General features: G+C 52.7%; 3 protein-coding genes across 5 annotated transcripts in view; 2 read left to right on the top strand and 1 right to left on the bottom strand.

Annotated features, from left to right (window-relative positions):
• Scamp2 (secretory carrier membrane protein 2) overlaps nucleotides 1–10,408 on the top strand; it is a 28,577-nt gene extending 18,169 nt beyond the window's left edge. For both annotated transcript variants that reach the window (XM_028865090.2, XM_028865088.2), the window contains 6 exons: nucleotides 133–250; nucleotides 2,135–2,263; nucleotides 2,871–3,030; nucleotides 4,411–4,512; nucleotides 8,698–8,818; nucleotides 9,043–10,408. In XM_028865090.2, coding sequence (XP_028720923.1) covers nucleotides 133–250; nucleotides 2,135–2,263; nucleotides 2,871–3,030; nucleotides 4,411–4,512; nucleotides 8,698–8,818; nucleotides 9,043–9,177 — 765 coding nt within the window. In that variant the 3' untranslated portion in view covers nucleotides 9,178–10,408. The remainder of the gene's footprint in view (nucleotides 1–132; nucleotides 251–2,134; nucleotides 2,264–2,870; nucleotides 3,031–4,410; nucleotides 4,513–8,697; nucleotides 8,819–9,042) is intronic.
• A 731-nt stretch (nucleotides 10,409–11,139) lies between these two features.
• Nucleotides 11,140–17,533, top strand: Ulk3 (unc-51 like kinase 3). Of its 2 annotated transcripts, none has more exons than XM_028865080.2 (16): nucleotides 11,140–11,365; nucleotides 11,957–12,097; nucleotides 12,181–12,301; nucleotides 12,787–12,891; nucleotides 13,579–13,722; nucleotides 13,925–14,007; nucleotides 14,441–14,596; nucleotides 14,771–14,876; nucleotides 15,067–15,107; nucleotides 15,312–15,414; nucleotides 15,548–15,612; nucleotides 15,698–15,776; nucleotides 15,870–15,907; nucleotides 16,226–16,273; nucleotides 16,396–16,462; nucleotides 16,556–17,533. In XM_028865080.2, exons 1-16 carry the CDS (start codon nucleotides 11,264–11,266, stop codon nucleotides 16,570–16,572), a joined length of 1,416 nt encoding a protein of 471 aa, XP_028720913.1. In that variant the 5' UTR covers nucleotides 11,140–11,263; the 3' UTR covers nucleotides 16,573–17,533. The 2 variants fall into 2 exon arrangements, with proteins under 2 accessions (XP_028720913.1, XP_028720912.1); XM_028865079.2 differs by having other exon boundaries at nucleotides 11,142–11,365; nucleotides 15,867–15,907.
• A 4,735-nt stretch (nucleotides 17,534–22,268) lies between these two features.
• Cplx3 (complexin 3) lies at nucleotides 22,269–27,539 on the bottom strand. Its single transcript, XM_028865103.2, has 3 exons — nucleotides 27,354–27,539; nucleotides 26,119–26,206; nucleotides 22,269–23,822 (listed from the first exon to the last, which is right to left on the bottom strand). The coding sequence occupies exons 1-3, from the start codon at nucleotides 27,515–27,517 to the stop codon at nucleotides 23,598–23,600; spliced, it is 477 nt and encodes a 158-aa protein (XP_028720936.1). The 5' UTR covers nucleotides 27,518–27,539; the 3' UTR covers nucleotides 22,269–23,597.
• Between the last annotated feature and the right edge of the window lie 386 nt (nucleotides 27,540–27,925).

The raw sequence follows: 27,925 nt of genomic DNA, 5'->3' as shown, positions 1-27,925 counted from the left end.
TTTATTGGGCAGGACTGCCTCTGCAACCACCTGCTAGCTCTTCCTGCCTGGGTGAAGCGCCTCTGCTGGCCCACCTGGGCTGACACCGTTCCTTTCTCATTTCTGGCCGTTCCCTGCTCCTCTTCTCTCTAGGCTGTTGCAGCTGCAGCCCAGGCTGGCCTGCTTCGGCAGCAGGAGGAACTAGACAGGAAAGCGGCTGAGCTGGAACGCAAGGAGCGCGAGTTGCAGAACACCGCGGCGAACTTACATGGTAAAGGAGACTGTTGGGGTCTAGCCTGCTCTACCTGGCACAATCGGTACTCTGATCTGTCTTCATGGGAGATCTTGCAGAGCTTTCGATTTTGGAAGCATATTGGTTTGAGGAGCTCAGCATAGTGGCAGTAACTGTAACCCTAGCATGAGGGAGGCAGAGGCAGGAGGATCACTCCAAGTTCCAGGCCAGTCAAGGCTATAATAGAGTAAGACTGCATTCACAAAAAAAGGAAGGAAGGGAGGGTGTTGGTTCTGGGGTAGAAAGCAATAAGGCAGAAGTCAGGAGAGCAGCAGAACAGGCCTGACAGATGTGGGCTATTTTTGCACTCCTTCCCGGTTCTGAAATTCTTTGATTCCCTAGGCCCAGAGTTCCATTTTATTGCTAAAATTCTTTCCCAGCAGGAGACATAAACAAGGTCCCAATGACAAAGTTCACTCTGTGGAACCAAGGAGTTTATGGGCTTCCTTACAGAGCCTAGGTGAGGGGTTGCTTACAGGAGTGTGGGTGTCCTCCAACAGGCTGTCCCTGGAACGCCTTACCAGCAGGGATGAAGACTTCCCTGTAGGGAGTAGGTGCAGCTCCCTTCCCTGTAGACTCTAGCCCCTCCCCGAGGCCATGTGCAATGAAGGCAGAATTGCATACAGCATATGGTAGCGTCTGGATCGTCAGATGAGGGTCTCCTGAGCCACCGCTCTCCGTGAGGGGAGGTAAATGGTCAACAAGCCCAGCTGGGACAATCCTTTTGCTGGAGGGTGAAGCTGAACGCCCCAAGATGGAGCTGCTTGACTTGGAGGATAGTCACCCTATAATGCTTATGACGACGACCCTGGCTGTCCTGCTTAATAAACAAAATACCTAGTAAGAGTAGTTTAAAAGGCGTGTGCTAGCTTACGCTTCTAATCCCAGCATTCAAGAGGTAAAAGCAGGCAGATCTCTGTGAGTTTGAGACCAGCCTGGTCTACATTGGAGGTCAGCCAAGGCTACATCACTGTCTCAAAAGAAACAAACACATCATTTAGGACAGTGGTTCTAAACCTGTGGGTCATGACCCTTTGGGTCAAAAGACTTTAACAGGGGTCACCTAAGACCATCGGAAAACACAGATATTTACATTATGACTCATAACAGTAGCAAAATTACAATTATAAAGTAGCAACAAAAAATAATTTTATAAAAACAAACAAACAAAAAAAAATTAAGGGCTGGAGAGATGGCTCAGAGGTTAAGAGCACTGGCTGCTCTTCCAGAGGTCCTGAGTTCAATTCCCAGCAACCACATGGTGGCTCACAACCCTCTGTAATGAGATCTGGCGCCCTCTTCTGGCCTGCAGACAAACATGCTGTACACATAATAAATAAATAAATCTTAAAAAAAAAAAAAAAAAAAAAAAAAAAACCCTTGCTGGGCGGCGGTGACACACACCTTTAATCCCAGCACGTGGGAGGCAGAGCCAGGCGGGATCTCTGTGAATTCGAGGCAAGCCTGGTCTACAGAGCGAGATCCAGGACAGGCATCAAAACTACACAGAGAAACCCTGTCTCGAAAAAAAACAAAACAAAAAAATAAAATAAAATAAAAAATAAAATACAATAATTTTATGGTTGGGGGTCACCACAACCTGAGGAACTGTATTAAAGAGTTGCAGCATTAGGAAGGTTGAGAAGCACTGACTTAGGACATTTAGGTCTCTCTAAATTATCTTGGAGTAAACTTGTGGCTCTCTCTCTGGGTCCCTCTGTGATCTCACTTCATGTTCCATGGAACCCCCTGAACTCCTGAACCCCGCTTATGGGGTCACCTCTGCAAGCTCTGCTTTGCCTGTACGAGGGCCAGTGTGCGCTCTCCTCCAGGCCTCTGACGAGGCTGCATCCTTTTCCACAGTGAGGGACAACAACTGGCCGCCCCTCCCCGCGTGGTGCCCCGTCAAGCCCTGCTTCTATCAGGACTTCTCCACAGAGATCCCTGCCGACTACCAGCGGATATGCAAGATGCTTTACTATCTCTGGATGTGTGAGTTCCAGGGGGCACTGGCAGCGTCTTGAGATCCCCATGTTTACTTCGGGCCTTGCTCCCTGGGGTCAAGACCTCTCACAGACTGTCCTTCCCAGGATTTGGGCTGGCATGGGGAGGTTCTTTAGGTCCTGTCTGGGAACCTGCTCAAGAGGGCCAGCGAGACCACTTTGAAAGGGAGAGTGGACTAGCCAGAGACTTCTGTGTTCTGTAGCGCTCACCGTACCGAAAGGCTCAACTTGGTGAAGGCCTCCCTTCCCACAGGCCTCTAGGTTCCAGCAGTGAGGAAAAAGGCTGCAGCTCCATTGCGGGCCTTTGAGAAAGGGTTATTTCATTCCCCAAGGATCAGCCCTGCGTCTGCACCTCACCATGCCTATCCCTGAAACCTAGGTCTCCCTGTCGCCTCCTAAGAAAGCTTGGTCCCTGGTGTGAGGTCCTAGAGAACCAGGATCTGCAGCTAATCTTGCCTGAGTATAGACTGAAGTCCCCCACTATTTTCGCAGCCTCCCTCACACCCGGCCTTTCCTAGGGAGTGGCTTGCTCTGTGGGCAGCCAGTCCTCCAGCCACCTTGGGTCAAGCCACCTCTGTCTCCTTGTCCCTTCCCAGTGCATTCAGTGACTCTGTTTCTGAACCTGCTGGCTTGCCTGGCCTGGTTCACAAGCAACGCAGCGAACGGGACAGCCTTTGGCCTCTCCATCCTCTGGTTTGTGATCTTCACCCCGTGTGCCTTCCTTTGTTGGTACCGACCAATCTACAAGGCTTTCAGGTGAGTGGAGCTGGGACAAGGGATGAGGGGGTGGCTGGCATCCCAGGAGCAGCCGGTAGAGCTAAGCCCGGGGCCCAGTCACAGCCCTAGCTCAGAACAGCGTGGTGAGGAGATTGCGTTCCTTTTCTCACTGAGTCAGAGCAGAGAGATTAAGAGCCGTTTACCTCAGCCTAGTGAGGTCTGCTAGAGGCCTGCCCATGAGTGAACATAGGTGGATGAGGGGGACTGGGAGCCTCCGCTGCTGTACTGTTCCTGGACAGACTTGATGCCAGGCAGGGATTTAGTTGCTGTGAAGAGGGAGTACCTTTCTGAGGCTTGAGGTGCTGCTGCCCTTTAGATGTCAGATGCCGTCTGTGTTTCATCTTTATGGTCTTAGGCATCTGTTGCCAATATGTAAGCTAGCTCCCGTGAGCATAAATGGATGTATCTGTAAGACCCCCTGGGGATTTGGAATTATACTTCATGCTTGATGCTTTTAGGGCTGGGAGTCCTCCAGATCTCGGGAAGAAGAGCTGGGAGTATCAGCAGGGCACATCCTGCATTTCCACAGTATTCTGATTCTCAAGGATGCAGTGGTCAAACCAGGGATATGGCCCAGTTGATAGGGTGCTTGCCTAGCGTGTGCAAAGCCTGGCTTCTATTACAACCCCACATAAAACTAGATTTAGTGGCACAGGCCTGTACTCCCAACATTTGGGAGGTGTAGAAAAGAGGGTCAGAAGTTCAAGGTTACAGAAGGAATTAAGAGACCAGACCAGCCTGGGCTTCAGGAGATCCTTGTCTGTGTCTAAAACAAAACATAACAGTGATGGAAGTACTTAATTCTTGAGGAGTTTTAACCAGTTTGCTACTCCACAGATAGATTTTCTTCCAACAAAGTCCGCAGGGTGTGTGTGTGTGTGTGTGTGTTGGAGGTGGTCTAGGGCATTGAACTCATGGACTTTAAGATTGTATGAGTGCATTGCCTGTGTGAATGTCTGTGTACCATGTGTGTGCAGTGTCCTCAGAGCCAGAAGAGGGTGTTGGATCCCTTGAGACTGGAGTTAGAGACAGTTCCCATGTGGATCCTGGGAAGCAAACCCAGGTCCTCTGGAAGAGCAACCAGTGCTCTAAACTATTGAGCCATCTCTCCAGCCCAGGTTTGTGTGGTTGTGTGGTTTTGGTTTTGGTTTTGGTATGTGTGTATACATTCACATATACGGACATGCCACAGTGCACGTAAGTATGTCAAGGACAGCTTGTGACAGTTCTCTCCTTCCATCCATCCTTTGGGCTCCAGGATTGAACTCAGAGCGTCAGGCTTGGTAGCAAGTATGGTTCCCCCTGAGCCATCTCACTGGCCCCAGCCCTCTTGTGATTCACTTCTCTCTCTCTCCACAGGTCTGACAACTCTTTCAGCTTCTTCGTGTTCTTCTTTGTATTTTTTTGTCAAATAGGGATCTACTTCATCCAGTTGATTGGCTTGCCTAACCTGGGGACCAGGTAAGACCCGAGGTATCATAGAGGGCTCAACTTCCTGGCCATTTCCTAGCTCCTAGTCCAACCATGGTGGAGAAAGGGTGGAGGGTACTCTACGATCGGCCTTAGTTCTCTGTTGTGTGATGAAACATCTCCAGGGAAGGTGCGACACACACATCTACTCACCCCAGATAGGGAACCCATGGCAGAACAAAGTACTGACTACTCACCCCAGATAGGGAACCCATGGCAGAACAAAGTACTGATACCACCAAAGCCTACCTTGGTGGACCAGTTAAGTTTTATTAGGGTTACTTACAAGGATATAGGTGCGGGGTACTTACAGGAGCAGAAATGACTCACAGACAGCCACATCACCAAAGCCCACCCCAGCATGGGAAACTGGAAAACTGGAGCACCCTGTACAGCCTGCAGGCAGCTCCACAGGGTGGAGAGTGTCCTTTCCGGGTGACTGTCTAAATCACTTCCAGGCATCTGGTCTGGTCTCAGAGGCTTCTTTTCAGCTCAGCTTCCTTCAGCAAAGGCTGTCTCTTCGCTTTTATTGTTTACTCTGGCAGGGAGGGGCTTAATGAATCTAGTCAGTTTCAGGGACTTCCTAAAGCTATTTTGGATTGTTTACCTTCCTGCTTGAGCTTTCTAGAGGATAGAATGTTTCAATCGCTGAGGAGATTCTATACAACACCTCTTTCCTGGTCATCTTTTTCTTTTTTGTGGTTCTAGGGGTCAGACCCAGACTCAGGAAATGCTCTGTTCCTGAGCCACACTCTAGCTTCCCATTATTTTATAGTGGCTACCCGTCTTTCCTTGTTCTCTACGTTCTATAGTGTGTAGATGAGTCTCACTCTGGCCTGGGACTTGTACTATATAGCCCAGGGTGGCCTCAAATTCATGGCGATCCCCTTGCCTGCGTCCAGAGAGCTGAGGTTTCAGGAGTGAGCCACCATGCCAGTTTGGCCTAAGTCCATGTCTGGCTGTGTCTGGCGCTGCATGGCAACTTCTTGCTTTTCTCCTACAGCAATCCCCCGGGCTGATGGATGCCCTGGCCTTTGAAGCCCCTGAGTTACACCTACCTCTCTCAAACTGCTGTTAGCCCAAAATGACCTTGAACCTCTTGTCATTCTGCCTCCAGGCTGTCCTTCCTTCCTTCCTTCCTTCCTTCCTCCCTCCCTCCCTCCCTCCCTCCCTCCCTCCCTCCCTCCTTTTCCTTTTCTCTTTTTTCTTTTCTTTCTTTCTTTTTTTTTATGTAGCACTTGGAATGGAATCCAGGGCCTCATACATGCTAGCCAAGCATTCTACCAATGGAGCTACATTGCCAGCTTCCATCTTACTTTTTCTCTCAGGGCCTTGTGACTTCGGGAGATGAGGCCTGCCTCCTTGGAGAGGTGTCTTGCCATTCTGGAGCATGTAGCTGGCTCGAGTTTCCTGGTTAACTCAGTCTCAGCTCAGAATTAATTTCCAAAAGAAAAGCCGATGGCTGACATTTTCCTATCTACCCCAGTGCACAGGGGACACTGCACAAAGGTCAAGCTGTCATGGGGCTGAGAGCATGGGCCTGGAAGGGTGGCACTATGTTGGCCCCCTCCCTGCAGCAGTTAGCAAGTCCAGGGTGTGAGGAGAGGGCTGGCTGCACTAGCATTCGGAGCCTGAGCACTGACCTCCCGCCAGCCACCCTGCTGTCTCGGTCTCCTGTTCTAATTGGACCCTTTTGATGGATGGGCCAATTATTACTTCGTTGCTTATTACTTTTAGCTAGATGTTGCTAGGAAAGCTGGATCGGCCAAGTGTGGGTGGCCCATGTCTGTAATCCAGCACTTGGGAGTTGAGGCAGCAAGATTGAAAGTTTAAGGTCAGCCTAAGCTATGTAGTGCATTCTTGGACAGCCTGGAATACGTGGAAAAACCCTGTCTCAAAAAAACAATGAGCTGGGCCTGGTGGCACATGCATTTAATCCCAGCACTCAGGAGGCAGAGGCGAGTGGATCTGTGAGTTTGAGGCCATCTTGATTTACATAACAAGATCTAGGCCAGCCAGGGTTACATAGTGAGATGGTATCTCAAATAAATAATAAAGACAGTGGTGGTGGGTGGGGCGTGCCATGATTAATAACTGCTGTTTGTACTCTGGACTGGGACCCTTGGTATTTGATGTCTGTCCTGGTCCTGCCCTCACTGCCTTGCACTCAGTGAGCTCTGCTGGCTCCTGCCTGTTCTTGCCTTCCCGTAGACCTTCTGTGACCATTTTGTTTTCTCTTTGTCTGTGTGCGTGTGTGCATGACTATTCATGTGGAGGTGTGTATGTACGCCTCTGTGAGGAGGCCAGCGGGTCATTCTTCAAGCACTATCCACCTTGTTTCTACTGTGTGTGTGTGTGTTGCATGCATGCATCCAGATGGAGATCAGAGAACAACTTGCAGGAATTGGTTCTTTATCTACCACTTGAGTTCCATGAACTGAACTCGGGTCATCAGACTTGGCAGCAAGTACCTGCTGAGCCATTTTGCCCCCCCCCCCCCCACTTTGTTTTTTGATACAGGATCTCTCCTTAGCCTGGAGTTTGCTGAGAAGACTAGCTAAACCAGGAAACGTCAGGGGTCTGCCTGTCTCTGCCTTCCTGGTGCTGGCCGGGATTAGCAGCACAGGCCTTTTTATATGGGTTCTGGGGTTCTGAATTCAAGTCCTCATGCTTGTGCTGCAAGTACTTTACAGACTGAGTCTCCCCCCCCCTTTTTTTTTTTGGAAACAAGGCTGCTGATCTTCCTGCCTCTTCCTCCCAATTGATAAGATTACAGCTATAAGCCCCAGCACTCAGCCTTAATACACAAAAATTTTCCTTTATTTAGTGTGCATGTATATGTATGTGGGGACCCGCATTTGAGAGTGGGTTCTCTCCTTCCACCATGTGGGTTCTGGGGACCAAACTCAGGTTGTCAGGCTTACTGGCAAGTCCCTTTCCTGGGTGAGCCGGGTTTCTCTGGTGCTGTGATTTTCTTTTGTTGTGTGTGCGTTTAGCGTCACACTTAAACCACCAGCGAATTCAAGGTCATGAAGTTACTTCTGTTTTTCTTCTAAGAGTTTTTGTTATTTTGAGACAAGGTCTCTCTATGGTTCCTTGCTGTCATGGAGCTCACTATGTAGACCAGGCTGTTGTAGGACTTATATTCTCCTGCCTCTGCCCCCTGAGTACTGGGACTAAAAGTGTGTGCCACCGTGCCCAGCTTTTTAAAGAGTTTTATAGCCTCAGCTCTTACAATTAAATCTTTGCCCTATTTTGAGTGAATTTTAATATATGATTGAAGTAAGGACCAGTTGTCCCAGTACCATTTGTAAAGAGACTATCAGTTCCCCTTTGGGGTGTTAAAAATTTTTTTGTTCCATTTATTTATTTATTGGGTTAGGGGACACATATGCCAGGACATGGTATGAAGGTCCAATGATTAAAAAAAAAGGGTGGGGGGGGAGACTAGGGCTGAGATGGCTCAGTGGTTAAGAGCACTGGCTGCTTTTCCAGAGGACCCGGGTTCAATTCCCAACAGCCACATGGCAGCTCACAACTGTCTATAACTCCAGTTTCAGAGGATCTGACAGCCTCACATAGACACAATGATGCACAGAAAAAAAATAAACCATTCGGTGTATCTGGACTCTGAAGCCTATGGTGTTACTGTCTTCATGCTGTTCCCACACTGCTTTTGATGATTGTAGCTTTGTTGTAAGTTTTGAAGTCAGGCAGCTAAGGACACTGAGGCCGGGGGGGATGACATCATCACTAAAGGCAGAGGGCCTGATGGTGGAAGCTGAGGCGACAAGGTAAAGGCCGCAGGCTGGCCAGTACTCTTCTCCCCAGAGTCCTCTCCGCAGAGCCAATGTCTTTCCTGTCCCCACCCTCAATCAGCAACAAACACCGAGCCTTCGGGTGACCCTGACCAGGCAGCTGCCATACCTCCTTTCTAGACCTCACTGGGCCAGCAGATTTCCATGTGACTCCACCTCTGAGACTTCAGGGGAGGTCACACTGGAGCAGTGTGGGCCTATCCGTGCTCACAGCCTGGTCTTTCAGAGGAAGGTCATTAAACCACAAGGCGCCTGCGCTGCAGGGAGATGCCCAGGTGGTGGCCAGGACACAGCCATCTGGGAAAGTGCCCTTATGACTTCGGAGTCTCACTCTCACCTCTGGTTTCTCCCTTCGCAGTGGTTGGCTTGCAGCCCTGTCTACACTGCACGATGGGCCCTTAGCTGTGTCCATCATCATGATGGTAGTGGCTGGCTTCTTTACCCTCTGTGCTGGGCTCTCACTCTTCCTCCTGCAGCGGGTAAGTAGGACATGAACCAACAACAAACACAAGGAAGAGGTCCATCTCTCTTGAGTGGATGTCTAAACATTCCTTGTCCCTGAAGTCCTCAGTAGCCTAACATCTTTGTCTGAGGCTCCGGGTGAGCAGCCAGGCAGGGTTGCAACTCTTGGGGGCCCTTTTGGGAGCATACCCTGATGGCTCGGATTGCTCTGGGCTCTTCTCACCCCGGCCTTGTTCCCTAGGTTCATGCCTTCTACCGCCGAACAGGAGCCAGCTTCCAGCAGGCTCAGGAAGAGTTTTCCCAGGGCATCTTCAGCAACAGGACCTTCCGCAGTGCTGCTTCGTCCGCCGCCCGAGGAACCTTCCAGGGGAACTAGTCTTCCCGACTCTCCTTCCCTCACCCCAGCCTCTTCTGTCACCTGCCTTCTGAGCTGCACTTTCCGTGGGTGCCTTACACAGTGGTTCTGCCCAGCACAGACGTGGCAGGGATTTTGTCTTGTCCCTGCTCCTTCCTCAGTAGTCAGCTTTCCCTTCCACGTAAGGGAAGGGAGGAAGGGACAGGGACAAGGGAAAAGGAAAAATAACAAAGCTGTCTTTTCTTTTCTGACGGTGGATTTTCTGACGGTAGGATTTTGTCTGGAAGCAGTGGGGCCGATTGCCTTGAAAACAAACGCACTCACGTGCGTGTGGATTCACGTCCCCCACTCAGGATCCTTGGCAGGCCTGGGCTCACTGGACCAGGAATTTTCCATAGGCATCCTGGACTCCACTCCTCCCTCTGCAGGCTCGACCTGTACTGGGCCTCCACGGGCTCACCTTTCATGCTTAGGCTTCATAAGCCTTCCCAGGGCTCCACTTGGGTGAGCTGTGTTCTGGTGGGTGTGCAGATGCTCCTCACGTTGCCTTCACGTGGTCTCTGGGTGTTCCTCACAGTAGTCATGACCCTCCATGCCTGCTCTGTCCCACGGTATAATAGCACCCTGTGCCCTCTGGGGGCCTTCATGAGCCCTTCTCTTCAGACTTCTGAGTGGGGCTGGTTGGGACTTGGGGATTGCCAGGGACTGAAGACAGTCCTTGTCCTGCCCAGCCTCTGGCAGTCTTCTGAGAGGGTAGGTGTCATTTGATCTGTTTGTTTTGACTCTGCCCCTCTGCCTCAGCCTTTCTCCTGCCCCATCTTCAGCAATGCTCACCTCTTACAACTCTTAGGGTGGCTGGAGGAAGTGAGTCCAGAGCTGGGTCCTGCAGGCAGGACTGCTGAGCCATCTTCCGGAGGGTTCCTCCCACACTCACAGTGGACTCAAGGCCCTTCCCACTTGTCCTGGGGACTCCACAGGTGTGTCACTGCCGTGGCACTTGGGTCACTATTGAAACCTGGACCCAGTGTTGTGCCAGTGCTGCAGGAGATCACCAAGATGGCCAGCCTCCTGCCTCCGGGAACTGGGCCCTCCTGAGGCTACCCTCATGCTGTCAGCCCATTTATCCCTAGAGCCACTGAATGGTGATGACAGCCACCAGGGTTTTGTAAACTTTCTGGTATTTTCCTCCATGTACAAATGTATATGTCATGTCTCGATTTTTGTGCTTAAATAAAAATAAGATTTTCGGACAGCGCTGGTCCTGATGTCTCTGGTGGACTTGGGAGGACTGTGGCCTACTGAAGTTTGGGCTGAGGGCCTACTAAGATAGGTGAGGTGACAATTAAGATCCTTGGCAGCTGGACTGTGAGAGAATGTTAAGCCACTCAGCTCCGAGGAGGAACCTCTTCAAGAAAGGCAGAAGGGAGGACTCTGCCAATGGTAACTTGGCTCTTCCATAGGCATTTTAAAAAATTATTCTTAGCCAGGCATGGTGGTGCACCTTTAGTTCCAGCCACTCGGAGGCAAAGGCAGGCAGATCTCTGAGTTCCCGGCCAACCTGGTCCACAGAGTGAGTTCCAGGACAGCCAGGGCTACACAGAGAAACCCTTGTCTCGAAAACCAGTATTTTTTTTTTTTATATCCTATTGTGTGTGTGCCAGAGTGTGTGTGGTGATCAGAGAACAACTTGCCGGAGTCGGTTCTCCTTCACCCAGTGGGACCCAGGGATCTCTCCCCATCCCACTGTTTCTGGTCTTAGCAGAACGCCAGGCTCTTCATCCCGCCCCCGACGTGGGTGGTCTCTAGGATGCGGTGTGCCGAGAGAGGGTTCCCCATGTGATAGTGTCCTCAGTCCTCGACCCACTTCCGCTACGCCCACTGAAGCCTCGGTGTCTGAAAGCAGCCCTGGCAGTCCTTGGCAGAAGGTGTCACCATGCCCGCGCGGCAGGCGGGGAGGAGCTTCGGAGGGGCGGGGTCGGGCTCCGCTTCCGGCGGGCGGCGCTCGGGCCGTGCGAAGTCCCGCCCCGCCGCCCCTCGAGCGCCCCCACTTTCGCTTCTGGCCGGAACCTGCGCCCCGATCCAGGAAGCACCTGGCGGCGGGCGAGGGATGGCTGGGCCCGGCTGGGGGCTTCCTCGGCTGGACGGTTTCATCCTTACCGAGCGCCTGGGCAGTGGCACGTACGCCACGGTGTACAAGGCCTACGCCAAGGTGGGTGTGGGCGGGCCGTGCCCGAGGTGTCCTGGCGCCGGGCACCCGGCTCCTGTGCCAGCCAACCCCCAGCAAGCCCGGCTGGGTGACAGGCCGGCCGGAGCAGGAGCGAGGCGGCCGCCTGGCCTCAGGCGGGTGGAAGAGGCTGGAGCCGACTGCCCCTCTTAGGTTTAAAAACAAACACACGCCAGTTTGCTCTGGAAGGGTGGGCGAAGACCTGAGGGAACCTCGGTGTCAGTGGCTGAAGAACCGGCTCCCCTTGGAAGTCGCCTTCGGGGCTGGGAGGAGTCTGAGACCAGACTCCCAGGAGGCAGGACCAGTTAGTTAGAAGGCACAGTGGCCAGTGACGTGCCGTTTTCTGGCCACTCTAGAATGTACTGCTGTGGTTTAGAGAACACTTGCTGGGTTGGGAAGCCAGGATTCCAGAATACGGATGCCTCATTGATTTGATAAGGGGAAGCTGGGAGACTTGGAGGCTTGTGAAGAGTGGATAGACCCAGGCAGGGGGGAGGTTGCAGAGGGATCCAGAGCCCCCTCGAGCCCATGGGGCAGGTCCCCTCAAGATAGAGACCCAAATTTCCTGTCCCACAGAAGGATACTCGGGAGGTGGTAGCCATAAAATGCGTGGCCAAGAAAAGTCTCAACAAGGCATCTGTGGAAAACCTCCTGACTGAGATTGAGATCCTCAAGGGCATTCGGCACCCCCATATTGTGCAGCTGAAAGACTTCCAGGTGTGAGCCTGGGGCGGGGCTCCCTCCAAAGGAGGCTGGAGAAGGGGTGCTGCCTACAGCTGCCTCTTTACTTCCAACCACAGTGGGACAATGACAATATCTACCTCATCATGGAGTTCTGCGCAGGGGGCGACCTGTCTCGCTTCATCCACACCCGCAGGATCCTGCCTGAGAAGGTGGCTCGAGTTTTCCTGCAGCAGCTGGGTAAAAGCCAACGGCACACCCCGTGTTCTTTTCTCCCCTACCCTAACGCTTTGCAGTCTCCCGTGTTTGTGTCCCTAGCATCTGTGGGGGAGTTCGGCTTCCACATGTGGAGCATGATGTAAGAACCTTGTAGAATCTTCCAGGGCCCAGTAGGTGGAACCCAAGTGCTTTCGTGAGGAAGAATGCAAAAATCCTAAAGGGCTTGGGCTTTTCCGGAGGCTCCTGGAAGGAAGGGGGCGGGGTCTTAGGAAGGGTGCAAAGAGCAGGCATTTGGGGAAACTCTCAGAAGTGGCAGAGTTCCAGGTGGTGGTGGTGGTGGCACGTGTCTTTAAAAGTGACAGGAGTCTGGTGCTTCTGTGTATTCTGTAGACCAGCCAGGACAAAACTGCAGTAATGCAGCTGGGGGAGGGTAGATGGGAGCCTGGGGCGGGCAGAGGCAGGTGGGAACTAGGCTCTGATTCATTTTCATGGGGTGGGCTCCCCAGCTAGTGCCCTGAAGTTCCTGCATGAACGAAACATCTCTCATCTGGATCTGAAGCCACAGAACATTCTGCTAAGCTCTTTGGAGAAGCCCCATCTGAAACTGGCAGGTCTGGGTCTGGGACGGCAGGGCGATGGTTCAGAAGGGGTAAAGGGCTCCTTGCTGGGCTCCCTCAGCACCCTAGTCCCCAGGGGGCTCTCTGTGAAGTCATTGGTGACAGGTCAGGGGATACAGGGCTGAGCCCATCACCAAAAGGTAGCTCCCGTTCTCAGGCTGCACACACTTGAGTCCTGTAGTGTTGTGGGTGGAGTTAGGGATCACGCTGGGTCAGAGTTGGGGCTCAGTCTGGAAATAATGCCAGTATGTGACCAGCATCCAGCATCAGTCTGTGAGCAGGGACCCAACTTAATCTGTCATTAGGATTGGGGCTCAGTCTGGACAGCTGAGGAGAATATGGCAGTGGAAGGGTGGTTGTGGCCTCTGATAAGATTTGAAAAAGAATGGGTTGAGTTTGGAGGCCAGAGCACATGACATAGCTTAATCCTGGGGGGAGAGGCAGGGGGGCTCGCAATGCACATTGTGTTTTGAGACAGGCTTCTTAGGAGAAGGTGCTTGAGGGGCTGTGTGCCACGAGGGGGTTTCCACCCCAGAGGGTGATAGAGGCCGAGTGCTGTGGGCCAGTGGCCCAGGGGAGGAGGCAGGAGCAATCCAGGGGAGCCTAGGGTTGGGAGGAGCTCTGACTGGAGTCTCAGTAGCAGCTGGGATTTGAACCCTGTGCCTGGCCTCTTGCCTGCAGACTTTGGCTTTGCACAGCACATGTCTCCGTGGGACGAGAAACACGTGCTTCGGGGCTCCCCACTCTACATGGCTCCCGAGATGGTGTGCCGGCGGCAGTACGACGCCCGTGTGGACCTCTGGTCCGTGGGGGTCATCCTGTATGGTGAGACCTTTGTCCCCTTGCTCTCCACCCCGATTGTTCTGCATTTGGGCAAGGCTTCTCCCGGCCCCTCCTGGGTTCTAATGAGAACTGAGGGACCCAGGGCTCTACTCTGAGGAATTTTGGTTCCCGTCCCAGGGGTGGGCGAGGCAAGACTTAACCCTGTTTCCTTCCAGCCCCCCTCTCCCCCCGCCTTCTCCTGCAGAAGCCCTCTTTGGGAAGCCCCCCTTTGCCTCCAGATCGTTCTCAGAGCTGGAAGAAAAGATCCGCAGCAATCGAGTTATTGAGGTGCGTCTCGCAGGGAGGGTCTTGGCATCCACTGGGGAATGAGGGGTTCAAGGCCCTAAGGTTTTTATTACACCACTACAGACTGCAGTCTAGGCTCCAGGCCTTTCATGGTCCTGGGGCATGCTCTGCAGTGGGAGCCTAGACTCTGGTCCGTTCCTGGGGATCCAGATCAGCCATGCAGGCAATAAATGACCTATGGGGAAAAGGCCATGATGGAGCCAGGCCCAGTCTTCCCATAGTCCAGGGCTGGAGGCAAATTCCCAGGATGTTTGGCTGTCTTCCTGTTCATCACCAGGACCTGCCACATGCTCCCCAGGTCTCAGATAACCCACCGACAAATGTGTGCCCCTTATGGGAGTTCCTAAAGGGCCTCGGGCTTTGGACTCAGATGCTGGAGCCCAGTGGGATGTGGCCCTGCTCTGTTCCTCTGCAGCTCCCCCTTCGGCCCCAGCTCTCCCTAGACTGCCGTGACCTGCTGCAGCGACTCCTAGAACGGGATCCCAGCCGTCGGATCTCCTTCCAGGACTTCTTCGCCCACCCCTGGGTGGATCTGGAGCACATGCCCAGTGGGGAAAGCCTGGCGAGAGCAGTAAGCAGACCAGTGGGGATGGGGTGAGCTGGGTCTCACTTGCCCGCGCTGGTGGGGAGCCGGCCCACGGGAGCTGAGCCGGTGGCCACGAGGCAGGTGGAGTTCTGAGTGATGATGCTGGTTGGTGTGGCATTAGGAAGTTGGGTCTGACTGCTGCTCCTCCTGTCCCCCCAGACAGCCCTTGTGGTGGAGGCTGTGAAGAAGGACCAGGAGGGGGACCCTGCTGCAGCCCTGTCCCTCTACTGCAAGGCTCTGGACTTCTTTGTACCTGCCCTGCACTGTGAGGCCCAGACCCTTCCTCTAACCTGGGTACAGAAGGGGCAGGAATGGGGTCGTGCTCCCCATTCAGCACCTTAGGGGAGACAGTGCAGAAGATAAACCTGGGGCTCGTGTCTGAGGAGTGCAGAGGGCTGACTGTGGGCCAGGGGTTCCCATACAGACCCCTCATAGGAGCTCTTCCCCTCCCGCAGACGAAGTGGATGCCCAGCGGAAGGAGGCAATTAAGGCCAAGGTAGGGTGGTCTCCCCAGGAGGAAGTGGATGGACATGGAGGGAGAGGACAAGCCTCTGACAGATGTAGAAACTCCTCTCTCACAGCATAGGGCTTGTTTAATGTCTGACCTGGTTTGTGCCAGGCAGTCACTGAGGACCGGAGGCAAACTTGGAGGGGGGGTGCTGGCCAGCGGGACAACCCTCAGCCCCTTATTCCCTTACAGGTAGGGCAGTATGTGTCCCGGGCGGAGGAGCTCAAAGCCATCGTCTCCTCCTCCAATCAGGCCCTGCTAAGGCAGGACACATCTGTCCAAGGCCTGCTGCGAGGTAGGCTGCAGTTCCTGGTCCATGTACGAGTCCTGGTGACCCCACTTTGTCTTGACAGGGAGACTGAGGTGGGCTTTCGGTGAACAAAACAACAGGCTGCCCCCCTCACTGTGAGCCTTTCCTCTCCCATCAGAGATGGCCCGGGACAAGCCTCGCCTCCTTGCTGCCCTGGAAGTGGCCTCAGCTGCCATGGCCAAGGTTTGTGCTCACTGGGAGGAGCCAGGTGGGACCGGAAGGGAACCAAGGCACAACGTGGAATAATGCGTTGCCCCTCTGGCCGTAGGAGGAGGAAGCTGGCAAGGAGCAGGATGCCCTGGACCTGTACCAGCACAGCCTCGGGGAGCTCCTACTGCTGTTGGCAGGTAAGGCTGCAGCACCCCTGCAAACACACACACCCCACCCCACCCCCACCCCCCGCTGTCCTGTCCTCACCAACTCCCCTCTCTCTACAGCAGAAGCCCCAGGCCGAAGGCGGGAGCTCCTTCACACTGAGGTACTCAATGCGATGGGAGTCAGAGTGCGTGTGGTCCGCTCCTTTTACACAGTTCATGTCTCTTCTCTGGGACCTCTTTAGATTACATATGGAGTTCCCCTGCTCTTGGGTATTCCAAGACCAGAGGCCAGCCTCAGAATTGTGAAGTCAGTGAGGCAGGACTTCAGGTCACTGGATACACCAAAAGCCTGCTGGGCTCCTGCAGCCCGGGGAGCAAACAGAGGGTCAGAGACAGGGCGGAGGGCTCTCTGAGCGTCAGGGGTGAGGGGGCACTCGGTTTGAAGCCCACACACTGCTAGGCATGCCTTCTCTTGGCAGGTTCAGAACCTCATGGCTCGAGCTGAGTACCTGAAAGAGCAGATCAAGGTGGGCATACGTGGACCACCCTGGGCAGAGTTGTGGGTCCTTCCTCCTCGTGGTTGTGGATGCACTGTGGCTTCCGAGTCGAGCTGTCTGCCTTACCCCTTGGCCTCCTTTCCATCCCACAGATAAGGGAATCTCACTGGGAAGCAGAGACTCTGGACAAAGAGGGGCTGTCGGAGTCTGTTCGGAGCTGTGAGTCCTGCCCTGGGGTCTGACAGCCCATAACGGGGTTCTGCCTCTCTTGCCGAAGACCCAAGCCTGACTTTTCCCTTTCATCTCTCCTAGCTTGCACACTACAGTGACAGCAGAAGGCCTAGTGGATAGAACACAAGTCTAGAGAGAAGCTGTGTACCAACCCAGGTTCACACCTGTGCACCTGGGGCCTTCCTGGACGAACCCCGCAAGATGTCCACATCCTAGTTCCCAGTGTTCCTCTGAATGTTCTCCACCCCTGGAGGCTCTGGGGGCCCATGTACTGTGCCAGGTGTACTGAACTCTGGGAGAACTACTTTACTATGACTTCGTTAGGAGGTGACTGCTGGCCTAAGCCTGTCGGCTTCAGGACATCATCACACTGTGTGTATATTGCTCTGCAAAGAGGACACCACGCCTCTTCAGGGCACCTCTGTTCCTTCCCTGCTACCAGGCAGCTGCTGTACCTTGGCCAACCCTTCCTGGGAGCCTCTATTCCAACCTACTCCCTTCTTGCACTGGAATGGGACACTCCAGTACCCCTCAGGGACTACCTACCCTACAGGATGCACTCAGCCCTCCAGAATTCTCTAGTCTTCTGGGAGTGCACACCTGCCATCCTTTCCAGTACTTTAAGACAATCCTTCATGCATGAATGTCATATCCTTTGTAGGGGTGGGGTACATGTGAGAATTCCAGGACCCCCCACCCTGCACAGGCGTTCTTTCTTTCTTTCTTTCTTTCTTTCTTTCTTTCTTTCTTTCTTTCTTTCTTTCTTTCTTTCTTTTCTTTTCTTTTCTTTTCTTTTTTTTTTTTTTGTTTTTTGTTTTTTTGTTTTTCAAGATGGGTTTCTCTGTATAGTTTTACACCTTTCCTGGAACTCACTTTGTAGACCAGGCTGGCCTCGAACTCACAGAGATCGGCCTGGCAGGCATTATTTCTAAAGTCAGAGAATGTTGGTGATTTCTAATCATTCTGCCTCCTTAGGACAAAGTGGAACCTTGCCGGAGGCTGGGTGTATATAAAGAATGCAGTTCATTGTTCTTTATTAAATTATTTTCCATACTCATACATCTCTTCTTGCCTTGGAAAAATAGGTGAAGTGGCCCTGCTCATAACCCAGGAAAAGCTGGGGAAGCTGAGGAGGTTAGTCCCAGAGGGAGATGACAGATGTACATCTGCCTTTAGTCTCTGGGGATCCAAGAGTCCCACTGACTGCCACCATTCCCGCCCTAGTGTGTGTTGGGGAGGAGCAAGGCTGGACAGACCTGGGAGCCCAGCCAGGCTCTTGCTCTGCATACCTCAGCTTAGTGGCAAGTGGCAAGCCCTTTAGAACACTCCTCTCCACCATCCCACACTGCACACTCCATGTCCATCCAGTGTCCCAAGCCTCTCCTTCCTTCTCACTCTGGCCCGTGACTGAGCAGCAAGCTGGGTTTCAGGAAAGGGGGATCTTTGAGGGTTTCTTCTCCTCATACCTAGTCCCCCAAAGGTCCCTAGACTGAGGTGATTTCCAGCAGTCTCTTGCCTTAATGATTCTCGGGCCTATTACCGTGGGTCTGATACAGGAGGAGCCAAGTCAGAAAGAATGAATTTTCTGAAGCCTTTGGCCTAGCCATTGTGGGCCAGTGTGGAACAGTGTCCTGTAGGACAGAGGGAACTGCTGAAGCCATGGTTCTGTTCCTTGGCCCAGTGCTTGGACTGCACAGTTAGTCTGTTGGTGATAAGGCAGTGTATATAGGCCTGACATATAGCCTGAGTACAATAAAATGTTGTTTTCAAATGTAGGGAGAAAATCATTTTCTCTGGAAATGGAGCAGATGAAAAGTTTCAGTAAGAAGAATTAAGGAAAAGGAGGAGGGATGAGTGGAGAAGACAGGCTGACAGGATGGGTGAAGCTTAGGAAAGGACAAGGAAAGGGGGCATCATGTCTTTAGACAGTTTACTGTGATAGCTATATTGGCCAGCTGTCTGAAACAGGGGCCTGAAATTCTTACACAGGTGTCTGAGGAGTAGGCCCGCATGGGACACCCAGTACAGGAAGGGCATGGGAGTCTGAGGCTCTGGGAAGGGCTTCTCCCAAGCGTTGAATTGATGTCCCCCAGGACATCCTGTTGCCAAGATGCCTGTGAAGCAGCGGACTAGTCTGGGAGCTGGAGCAGGCGGGGATGGGGCTCCGGAGAGCTTTTCTAGTGACACAGGCCTAAAGGAAGCTCAAGATCAGCTTTTCAAATACTTTCATCTGAGAGAGAGAGAATTGCTGCCACTTTGTACCTTCAGGGCATTCAAAAATGTCTATCCTGGAGCTCTATGTCCGTGTCCTCCCATCTCTACTCACCCAGTACCATACTGAGCCAAGGACACCGCCTGGGACCTGACCTCCCATTTTCCCAAAGGCCGGCCCTTGGAGCAGTGTATAAGCCTCAGGATATATGGGAAAGGATATACAGTCTTAGTTCATGAAGGAGATCTGGAAGGACTCTAGCTCCAGAGGCCAAGTTGCTGCCCCAGGCTTCTCAGAGGGATGTGGCCCCCACTCTGAAGCTGAGACAGGAGGGTGAGGCACATCAATGGCCACCTTTCTCCATAGGAATTCATAGTATCAATTCATAGTACCTCGCTATCATTTGAAATGCCAAACACACAGAGACAGAAACAAAGCTATGGCTGAGCTCACATGCAGACCTACATCCATGGTTCCAGAAATGCAGGCGCAGGTCTTGCTGAGGGAGGCAGAGGCAGCCTCAGCAGTGCTACACTCCTGGACCCGGGCCAGTGGCCTCCCCACACCTCACACAAACTCTGGGAATAGCAATGCCTTGCAGTCACGGGATTAGAGGCAGGACTGTAGGCCCCCCAGCTCCCCAGCCCTGTCGCAACCTCAGCTCTGAGGGACAGAGGACAGAAGCTCCCCCCCCTCCCCCGCCCCCAGTGCTGAGCTGAGCGTCAGCTGGGTCAATAGGCACTGTCAGGAGCTCAGCTGGACAAGTGAATATGCCCCAGATGTCCCCAGGGCCTGCCTAGGGCTTCCAGTGTCTGAGGAGGGACCATCTGGCTGTTGGGAGAAAGGGAGATCCTGCACATTCCAAACCCTGGCCACCCTCCCCACCCCCGCCCTGGGAAACAGCTGGCCTTAGAAAGCCACTTGTTATTTCTGCGTTCCTCTTCCCACTGGGAGCTGGGCCTGAGCTGCCTGGGTGGGTGGGAGGCAGGAAAAGCAGACTGGAGGCTCCTGAGGTGGGGTCCAGAGGTGCCACTAATTTTTCTGGAACCCTGTGCCTTGTAGAGCCAGAGAACTTGATGTGTATGCTATGGGGCAGGAGGAACAGGCTGTGTATTTTGATCTCCCCTGTCCTGGGATATTCTTCCCTCAGAATCCCTCCTCAATTCTGGGGATTCTTCTCATTTTTCCTTAAATCTACACTTGCTCGGGGTGGGGTCAGGGAGTAAGAAGAATTGGGGCCAGAAAAACTCTTTTTCATCACCTTTGTGCATTTCCTATGTCCTGCAAGGGAAGGAAGGAAGGAGAGAGGGAGAAGGAGCAGGAGGATGGCCTATTTGGAGAGGAGGTGGTTAGGCTCCGTTACAAGGGAAATGTTGGAGGCAAATGGCTCCCTTTGTGGTCTTCGTTTCCTATCAGATGGGTGCGCCAGTCCTGGAGCATGTGATTTATATATAATATATTTATATTATATTATATTATATTATATTATATTATATTATATTATATTATATTATATATTATATATTATATATAAAATAAGAGTGGAAACAGAATGGGAGAGCTGGAGCTTGAGTGCCTACCTCTAGGGCCTGTGCAGAAGACAGCTCCAGTTTGGCTGAATTAGCCGCTCCCTGTGAAGGGCATGGAACCAAGAATGAGGATGGTATTGGGGGATGCAGAGGAGCACATGGATGGACAGAAAAATCCAGTAGCTCAGCTGACAGAGATGGGGTGGGGCTCGGCCTTCCTCCCTTACCCATCTTTGCCTGAGCTCCAGACTGGTTCTTTTGCCTAGAGCCCCCCATTCCCGGGACACAACAGACAGACAGGTCAGGGCCTCACGGAGTTCCTGGGATGTGAGTGGGGAATCAGTGAGGAGGCAGAGTCCCCTCCCACTTCCTGACCTCAGGCACCAAACAGCCCTGCTTTGACAGGGTTCAGTGAGTGTCCCCAAGCATCCCTACCACCTGACCTGCCAGGCTGGCCTCCTTCTCAGCCAGCAAAGCACTGAGGGGGAAGGGCTGTCCAATCCCATTAGGCAGAAGGCCCCTGAGGGTGGAGGGCTGACGTGGACCCTGCTGTTGATGCTGCCCAGGCAGCCCATGCTCCCTCCCACCCCCAGCTTGGGGCTCCTCTGGGAAGGTCAGAGAGGGTTTTGTCCAGTGGCTGCTAAGCACTTCCCCAGGGAGTGGACCAGGAACATCTCAGAGGCTCAGATGCCTCCTTAGGATGCTCAAAGGATGCCCGGTGTGATAGCCCCAAGCAGTCCCCAGTGTTTCCCTCCCTTATTTTGGGGGCATAGATCCCTTCTGTCCTCACCCCCTTAATTTTTCCTGCCTCTTTCTCTCAGCTCTTCTACCTCAACATTACCTACTCTTGCTTATTTTACAGGAGACCCAATGGGAACTTTTGAAAACAAACTGTCTTTCCTGTCTGTAATAGTGATGGCTTCCGCACAGGTCTGCACTTAGCTGGAGAGGCCAGGAGGTACCAGGTGCCTGTAGCGCTTTCCTTCTGCCTGACAAGCCCCTGGGATGACCCACTGGAGCAGCTATTTGGAACTTCCAGAACGCCATCCCCACCCTGCCTGCCAGCCACCAGAGTGTGATGACATTTGGAGTCTTCCTTTAAGAGAAACATTTTTCTCTTTTGATTCTTCACTAAAGTCTTACGTAGTGTTGCTGCACATCTGCAATCCTAGCACTTGGGAGGCTAAATCAGGAGGATTAAAGTTCCAGACTAGCCTCGGCTAGATAGTGAGATCTCCTCTCAAATACAAAGGGCCTGGAGAGATGGCTCAGTGGTTAAGAGCACTGGCTGCCCTGCCAGATCAGATTCAATTCCCAGCACCCCATGGCAACTCAAAACCATCTACAGCTCCAGTTCCAGGGATATCTGACGCCCTCTTCTGGCCTCCTTGGTCACCAGGCACACCCGTGGTGCACAGATACATTCAGACAAACATTCATACACATAAAATGATAAATTTAAAAACATGGAACACAGAAGGTGAGGATACAGCCCAGTTGGTAAAAGTGCTTGCCTAACGTGCACAAAGCCCTCAGTTAGATTCCAAGCACAGCCTAAACTGGGTGTGGTGACCCATTCCTGTAATCAAGGTACTCGGGAAGTAGAGGCAAGATGATCAGAGGTCCAAGATCATCACTGCCTACACAGAAGTTTGAGGCCAGTCTGAACTACGTGAGACTCTGTCTCAAACAAAACAAAATAACATTAATACCAACCAACCAACACAGAGAGAGGGCGGGAGAGAGAGAAAGAAGAAACCCAGCAGAAACAATAATTCACTGCCTAAGCTCTTTGAGGGCACTAGCTTCCAGTCTCAGGCCACCTCCCCGCCAGGTGCCAGGGACTAACGCTGCCCTCCCTAGCAGGTCTCACTCCGTGTAGTGTGGCTGTTGGTCCCTCCACCTCTGCTAAAAACTGTTACCATGACTGATAGAGGGCATTCTTAAGGGCGTGGGTGGGGCTCAGTGGTAGAACACACTTGCCTTAGTATGCAGTGTATGAGGCCCTGGGCCCCCAGCAGCACCAAGAAAAGAATGAAAAACCAATGGCCACTCTTTGAAACACATTTATTATGCTTGGGGAAGAGAACTCTTCATTTTACTAGGGCAGCACAGGCTCAGAGGAGCAAAGGACCTACTTAAGGACACACAGCAGAGCCAGGCTGGCACACGGTGACCCTTTTTGCTGTTTCGTTGTCCATCTCTTAGGTGAGGGGACGCTACAGGACAGGTGTCAGAGACAGCCCTCTCTCTAACCTCAGGAAACACCTTCCCATGCTCCCCTCCATCCAGCTGGCTGCCACCCCCTCCTCTGACTCCTGGTGCTTAGACCTACTTCATCCACCCCACAGTGCATCTGCTCCCTCAGGGAAGCCCCTACCCTCACAGTCGACCCTGAGAGGGCATTCTTAAAGGGACTGACACTGAAGAGTCCCACAGGAGCCCCCTTTTCCCATTCCTCTCCTAGGACCCTCTGAAGCTGCAGGGGAAGAGGTAGAGGATACCCCTCCGAGGGCAGGATTGGGGCCTGTGAACTCCCAGTCAGCAGGAAGATAGCCATGCCATTTGGAATTTTTATTTCCACTGAACGAGAAGAGGAAATTCCAACTATGGAATCCAGAGAATTCTACAGGAACAGAACAAATTTTGGCTGGGCCCCGGGCCCAGAGAAGGTCTGGAGCTGCTTGAGCTACTGTTCAGTGCCAGCTCCCTCCTTGGCACTCAGCCCCTCACACAGCCTTGCTCCGTTCCCAGAGCCCACAGTGGCAGCTGTGTGGTGCTGTGGCTGCAGCTGCTGCCCTGCCCAAGAAGGGATGTGAGCTCTGCTCCGAGTGGCCAGCGATGCCAAGCAGGAGGGAATTTTAGAAATCACTCAGTCCAGCCCCATTTCACAGATGACAAGATAAAACCCGGAAGGAACAGCTTCTAGGATGACAAAGGTGGGGGTAGGAACAGGCCTTCTGGGTGCGCAGAGTCCCTCTGAGCATCCAAGCGCTGGTACCTGGAGGGGCTGGGAGCCCAAGGGGAGTGTGTCTATGTGTGCCAGGGTGCATCTGTGGCAAATGAGCCAGGGCTTCTGTGTCCTTCTGTGAGTGCTCTTGTGTGAAAGAACAAGGGGCTGTACCCAGAGAGGGCTGGGCTAATCCTACCAGCTTGGGAAACTTTCCAGGCAGAAGAGGGAGAAAGAGAGGGAAGGATGGGAACTCTGCTGGCAATAGAGAGGGAGAGGCTGGACATGGATGAGAAGGCTCTGGGGCTAGGCCAGGGCAGGGGGGGAAAAAGCCCAAGATGGAGTGGAGGTATCTGGAAGTTGAGACACTCTCTTAGCCCTCATGTGGGACCAGCCCTCTGGCCATCCCAGAGACAACCCCAGGGGAAGTGGTCACATGATGTGGCACTTCTCAGCTGATTGCTTGAGGTCCCCGAGTGTAGTCTGGGCCTTGTCCTTGAGTGAGCCCAGGTCCAAGCCAGGGAGGCTGGCCAGCTGCCCCAGCACAGAGGCCTTATCCTCCTCTTCCTCCGTGTCCTCCTCGATCATCTTGGCTAGCTCCCGAGGCAGCTCCACGTCTCCACCTGCCAGCTGGATCTGGCTTTCATCTGTCTCGTTCTGAAGGGAAGAGAGATGAGACAAGGGTGGAGGTCTAGGAGGACCCTAGACCCTAGGAGGTCTAGGCTGGGCTCTGGGGCCCTGGATTCATGGAGGCCGTATTCCCTTGAGGTGAGCATCCGCCCCCACATCTGAGTTCAGCCTTCCATGGGTGGACATGGAGACTTTGCACTTTCAAACCTTGCAGCTTTTGCACTGCCTAACTCACCTGAGATACTGAAGGACTAGCAGAGAGACTAGATCAAAAGGAAAATGTCACTCTGTCATAGTAGGCTGAGTCATGTGTTGACCATGGCTAACTACACTGAATGGCAAGAAAGACAGTACCATTTATCAATACCTAGTCTATCATTGACAATGATCTAGGTGCTTTTAATGTTTCTTTTTTAGATTTATTTTATTATTTTGATGTGTATGTGCACGTGTGTGGGTGCCCATGGAGGCCTGAAGAGGGCATTAGACCCCTGGATCTGGAGTTACAGGCAATTGTGAGCTTCTGATGTACATGCTGGGAACTAAACTCCAGTCTTCTGCAAGAACATCAAGTGGTTTTAACCACTGAGCCATCTCTCTAACACCAAGAATGCTTTTATTTTTTTGCAACTAAAAATATCTAGGAAAATGTCAGCCATGGTGACGTACACCTTTAATCCCAGCAGGCAGAGGCAGGTGGATCTCTGAATTTGAGGCCAACCTGGTCTACAGAGCTACAAAGCAAGTTCCAGGGCATCCAGGGCTACACAAAGAAACCCTGTCTCAAAAACAAAACAAACAAACAAAAATAAAACTAGGCAAAGCCAGAGTGGTGGCACACGCCTTTAATCCCAGTACTTGGGAGACAGAGTCCGGATCTCTGTGAGTTCAAAGCCAGTCTGATCTGCTACCACAAGTTCCAGGCCAGCCAGGGATACATAATAGGACCTGTCTCAAAACAAACAAACAAAAACTAGTTAAAAAAAATGAGAAGTGGCCACAGCTGTGATCTCAGTACTCTGGAGTAGAATCAGAAGGCTCAGTAGTTCAAAGCCATCCTCAGGAATATGGGACCTACTCTACTTCACAAATTAAAAAAAAAAAAAAAAAAAAAAAAAAAAAGGAGCTCAGAGATTTTAAACAATTTGCCTAAGATCATACAGTTAGGAAAGGAAGTGGTAAGCTAGATTCAGACCTATGTCACTTATTCCAACATTTGGACTCCTTTTGCACCTCCTGAGAGCAGCCACGCTCCCCGAGGTCTCTGGAGGTGTGTTTGGTGTCTTTTCCTGTGTCCTACACAGTCACACCCAAGTCTTGCCTTCTTTGCTAGACTCAGAATTCCCGCATAGCAGAGTAAGGTCTCTTACATGTGTAGTGTAAGCATTTGAGCCATGACCCCATTGCTACCTGGATTTTCAATAATGCAGACTTTCTGAACCAGAAAGTTTGCCTTTGAGAGACTTGTGGGGAGTCAAGAGCGGCCAGGGGCTCAGTAAACACGTGTTGGATGAGGAAATGTGATACAACATATTTCATCTCTGAACTCCAGCAGAGAATCAAGGCCAAGGCTCTGGGCAATATCACAAGGGTGATATTCTGGGAAGTGGCTTGTCCCACGTGGGAGTGGCACATTTGTATGCTAATGTAGTGCTGCAGCATCATGGGAAGCATGGGGGAGGGGCTTCTGAGACAAAGGCTAAGGGGGTGTTTTGTTCTTTGTGGGTAGACTCCCTCATCCTGGAAAGTAGCCTGAGGGCTGGACTAAGCAGAAGCCCAACGGTCACAGCTTGAACTCTCACCCACTGGCTGTATGACCGAAGGTGTCCCTTCATCTCCCTGAGCTCAGGTTCCCTTTTCATACATGCAGTGACAACTATCTAGCAGCTTTATGGAGAGGGTCAGGTGAGGACATGAAGGTTAAGTGCCTGGTGCACAGGAAAGAAGAGTCATGTTCTCTCTTCCTGCCAGCTCTCCACACGTATTCAACAGCCTCACAAGAGCTCCCCCCACCCCCTTATAAGGTCTTCTTTCTGACTCCTCTGTGACGTCATGGGCCAGGCTTGACCCAGGTTGGAGAGGTGGAAGGGAAGAAAAGAAGGACTGACTCCAGAAACACAAACCTGTAAGCTTCCCAAGGCCCAGGGTCCGTCTCCGCTCTGAGTATGTGAATGAATGAGTGAGTGAGTAAATGAATAAGAAAAGGAAAAAACGTAATCAAGCACTTTGTGAGTCTTTATGGGCTGAGAGCTGAGGGACCCCGAGGAAGCCCAGCTCCCAAGTCCAGCTCCCAGTAGCACCTCACAATTTAGACCCTGGATACCTTGGGCAGACGGTATTTGTCTCTGAAGTGACTCCGTAGTGTGGCCCGTTCTGCCTTCCTCTGCGTGAACTGTGCATCTCGCTCCATCCTGCGTGGGAAAAGGACACCAGTTGTGAAGTCCCCTCAGGGGTTGAGGGAAGGTGTGGGCAGTCTGCAAGGGAAGGACTGAGATGGTCTGGAAGCCCTGGGAGGAGGCCGTATGGGTTCTCCAATCCCCAGCTGGCCTGTGCCCAGTCACCTCAGACTGGCCGACTCAGCTTCTGCCACCAAACCATCTCAGAGTCCTTCCTCTGTACTCTCCATTCCTGCCAAGAGAGAGTTGTCCTTTGCAATCGCTGACTGGGGTCTGTCGTTCCTTTTCTGACAAGCTGTGTGAAAGGAGCAGTGAAAATATGTGTGCAAGGGTGTGTGTGTGGGGGGGTGTACTCTGGACCCATGGCTCCACTGCTCCTTTGGGTATGCCCTTCAGTAAATCATTTATCTTCTCCTTCTGTAAAGTGGGGATGAAACTTGGCAATTCACAAAACAACCAGGACTAAATAAAATGGCAATAAGGGCATTTCATGAAGATGTGCCATGTGCCAGGCGCTGTACTGGAGGGTTAACATGAGTGAAGTCATTCAGCTCTCACAGATATGTAAAGCACTTGTTGTGATCACCACTCCCGTTTTCCAGAAGGGGAAAGGAGTCACGGAAATGTTAAGTGACTTTCCTAAAGTTACTCAGCTAGTAAGCAAAACGAGGCTCTGAACTGAGCAACCTCACCCCAAAGTTCAGATCCTAGCTCACTCTACCTCTGCTCTGCCCTAGAACTATGGCACACAGTAGGCTCAGTATCTATGAATATCCCCATGGTGGATCTGTCCCCATGACTCTGTGCCCTGCCAGATGAAAAGCACTTTTCTTACAGCCTCAGGCTCAGAGGAGCCCCAGTTGGAAGACAGGCGGTTAAGACCAGATCGGATTAAGGGATTACCTATTTCATCAGAGATGCACGTGCACCCTCCCCCCAAGGCAGTCATCGCCCTTCCCCCAACTCCCTCTGGGCCAGAGGATGAAGCTGGAACAGGGTCCTGGCTTTGAAATGGGACGGTTGTGAAAGTAGCCTAGAGGGCACCTCCCGCCCTCTTACTATGTTTAGGGGATGTAAAGGGGAGCTCTGACCCAGGGGTGGGCAGAGCAGCCTTCGTGTGTTTGTGTGTGGGTCAGAGGAGCGAAGAAGGAATTCCACTTACTTCTCCTCCACCAGTTGCTTCTGATACTCCTCATACTCTTCTCGGCTCATGCCCTGTGCTTCCGCTGCAGACTTGTCTCCGTCCCCCTTGTCCTCGCCGCCCCCCAGGCTCCCGGTGAGGTTCTTCAGCTGGCCACCCACCATGGACTTCACCATGAACGCCATGGTCTTCTCTGGCCACCGCACCAGGCGCCTGGTTCGTCAGCGCCTACTTCAGCACTAAGTCCAGGGACAGCTCCGGCTGCGCGCTCGCACCCCACGCTTTGCGCACCGCCCCTACCTTCCCAAACCCCTCCTCACGGGGGGAGGGGTGGCGGGGGGCATGCACGGGGCTGAGAAGCCTGGACCACGTGCCCGCTCCTCACTCCCGCCTTTCCCACGTGCCTCCTTTAGCGCCAGCCAAGCTCTGCTGGCTACTGCTGACAGCTGATCAGGGTTTGCGGTGGTGGGGTCGCTGCCCTGGGAGAAGGGGCTGCGCTGATGTGTGTTCCTTGGTCCCTGCAACATCCTCTACTCCTGGGTCATCGAGAACCAGGACTTCAGCTTGGAGCGCCCGGTAGCATCAAGGGCAAA

The sequence above is a fragment of the Peromyscus leucopus genome, chromosome 7 (genome assembly GCF_004664715.2).
Source record: "Peromyscus leucopus breed LL Stock chromosome 7, UCI_PerLeu_2.1, whole genome shotgun sequence".
NCBI lineage: Eukaryota > Metazoa > Chordata > Mammalia > Rodentia > Cricetidae > Peromyscus > Peromyscus leucopus.
Note: the sequence above shows the minus strand (reverse complement) of the source record. Positions and strands in the feature narration are given on the sequence as shown.

Excerpts from the sequence above, each read along its gene's own strand:
- Ulk3 (XM_028865079.2), top strand. The coding sequence starts at position 11,264 with ATGGCTGGGCCCGGCTGGGGGCTTCCTCGGCTGGACGGTTTCATCCTT. Across the intron at positions 12,302-12,786 it reads AGTTTTCCTGCAGCAGCTGG|CTAGTGCCCTGAAGTTCCTG; the intron begins GTAAAAGCCAAC and ends TGGGCTCCCCAG. Across the intron at positions 13,723-13,924 it reads CGTGGGGGTCATCCTGTATG|AAGCCCTCTTTGGGAAGCCC; the intron begins GTGAGACCTTTG and ends CTTCTCCTGCAG.
- Cplx3 (XM_028865103.2), bottom strand. The coding sequence starts at position 27,517 with ATGGCGTTCATGGTGAAGTCCATGGTGGGTGGCCAGCTGAAGAACCTC. Across the intron at positions 26,207-27,353 it reads AAGCAACTGGTGGAGGAGAA|GATGGAGCGAGATGCACAGT; the intron begins GTAAGTGGAATT and ends TTTCCCACGCAG. Across the intron at positions 23,823-26,118 it reads ACAAATACCGTCTGCCCAAG|AACGAGACAGATGAAAGCCA; the intron begins GTATCCAGGGTC and ends TCTTCCCTTCAG.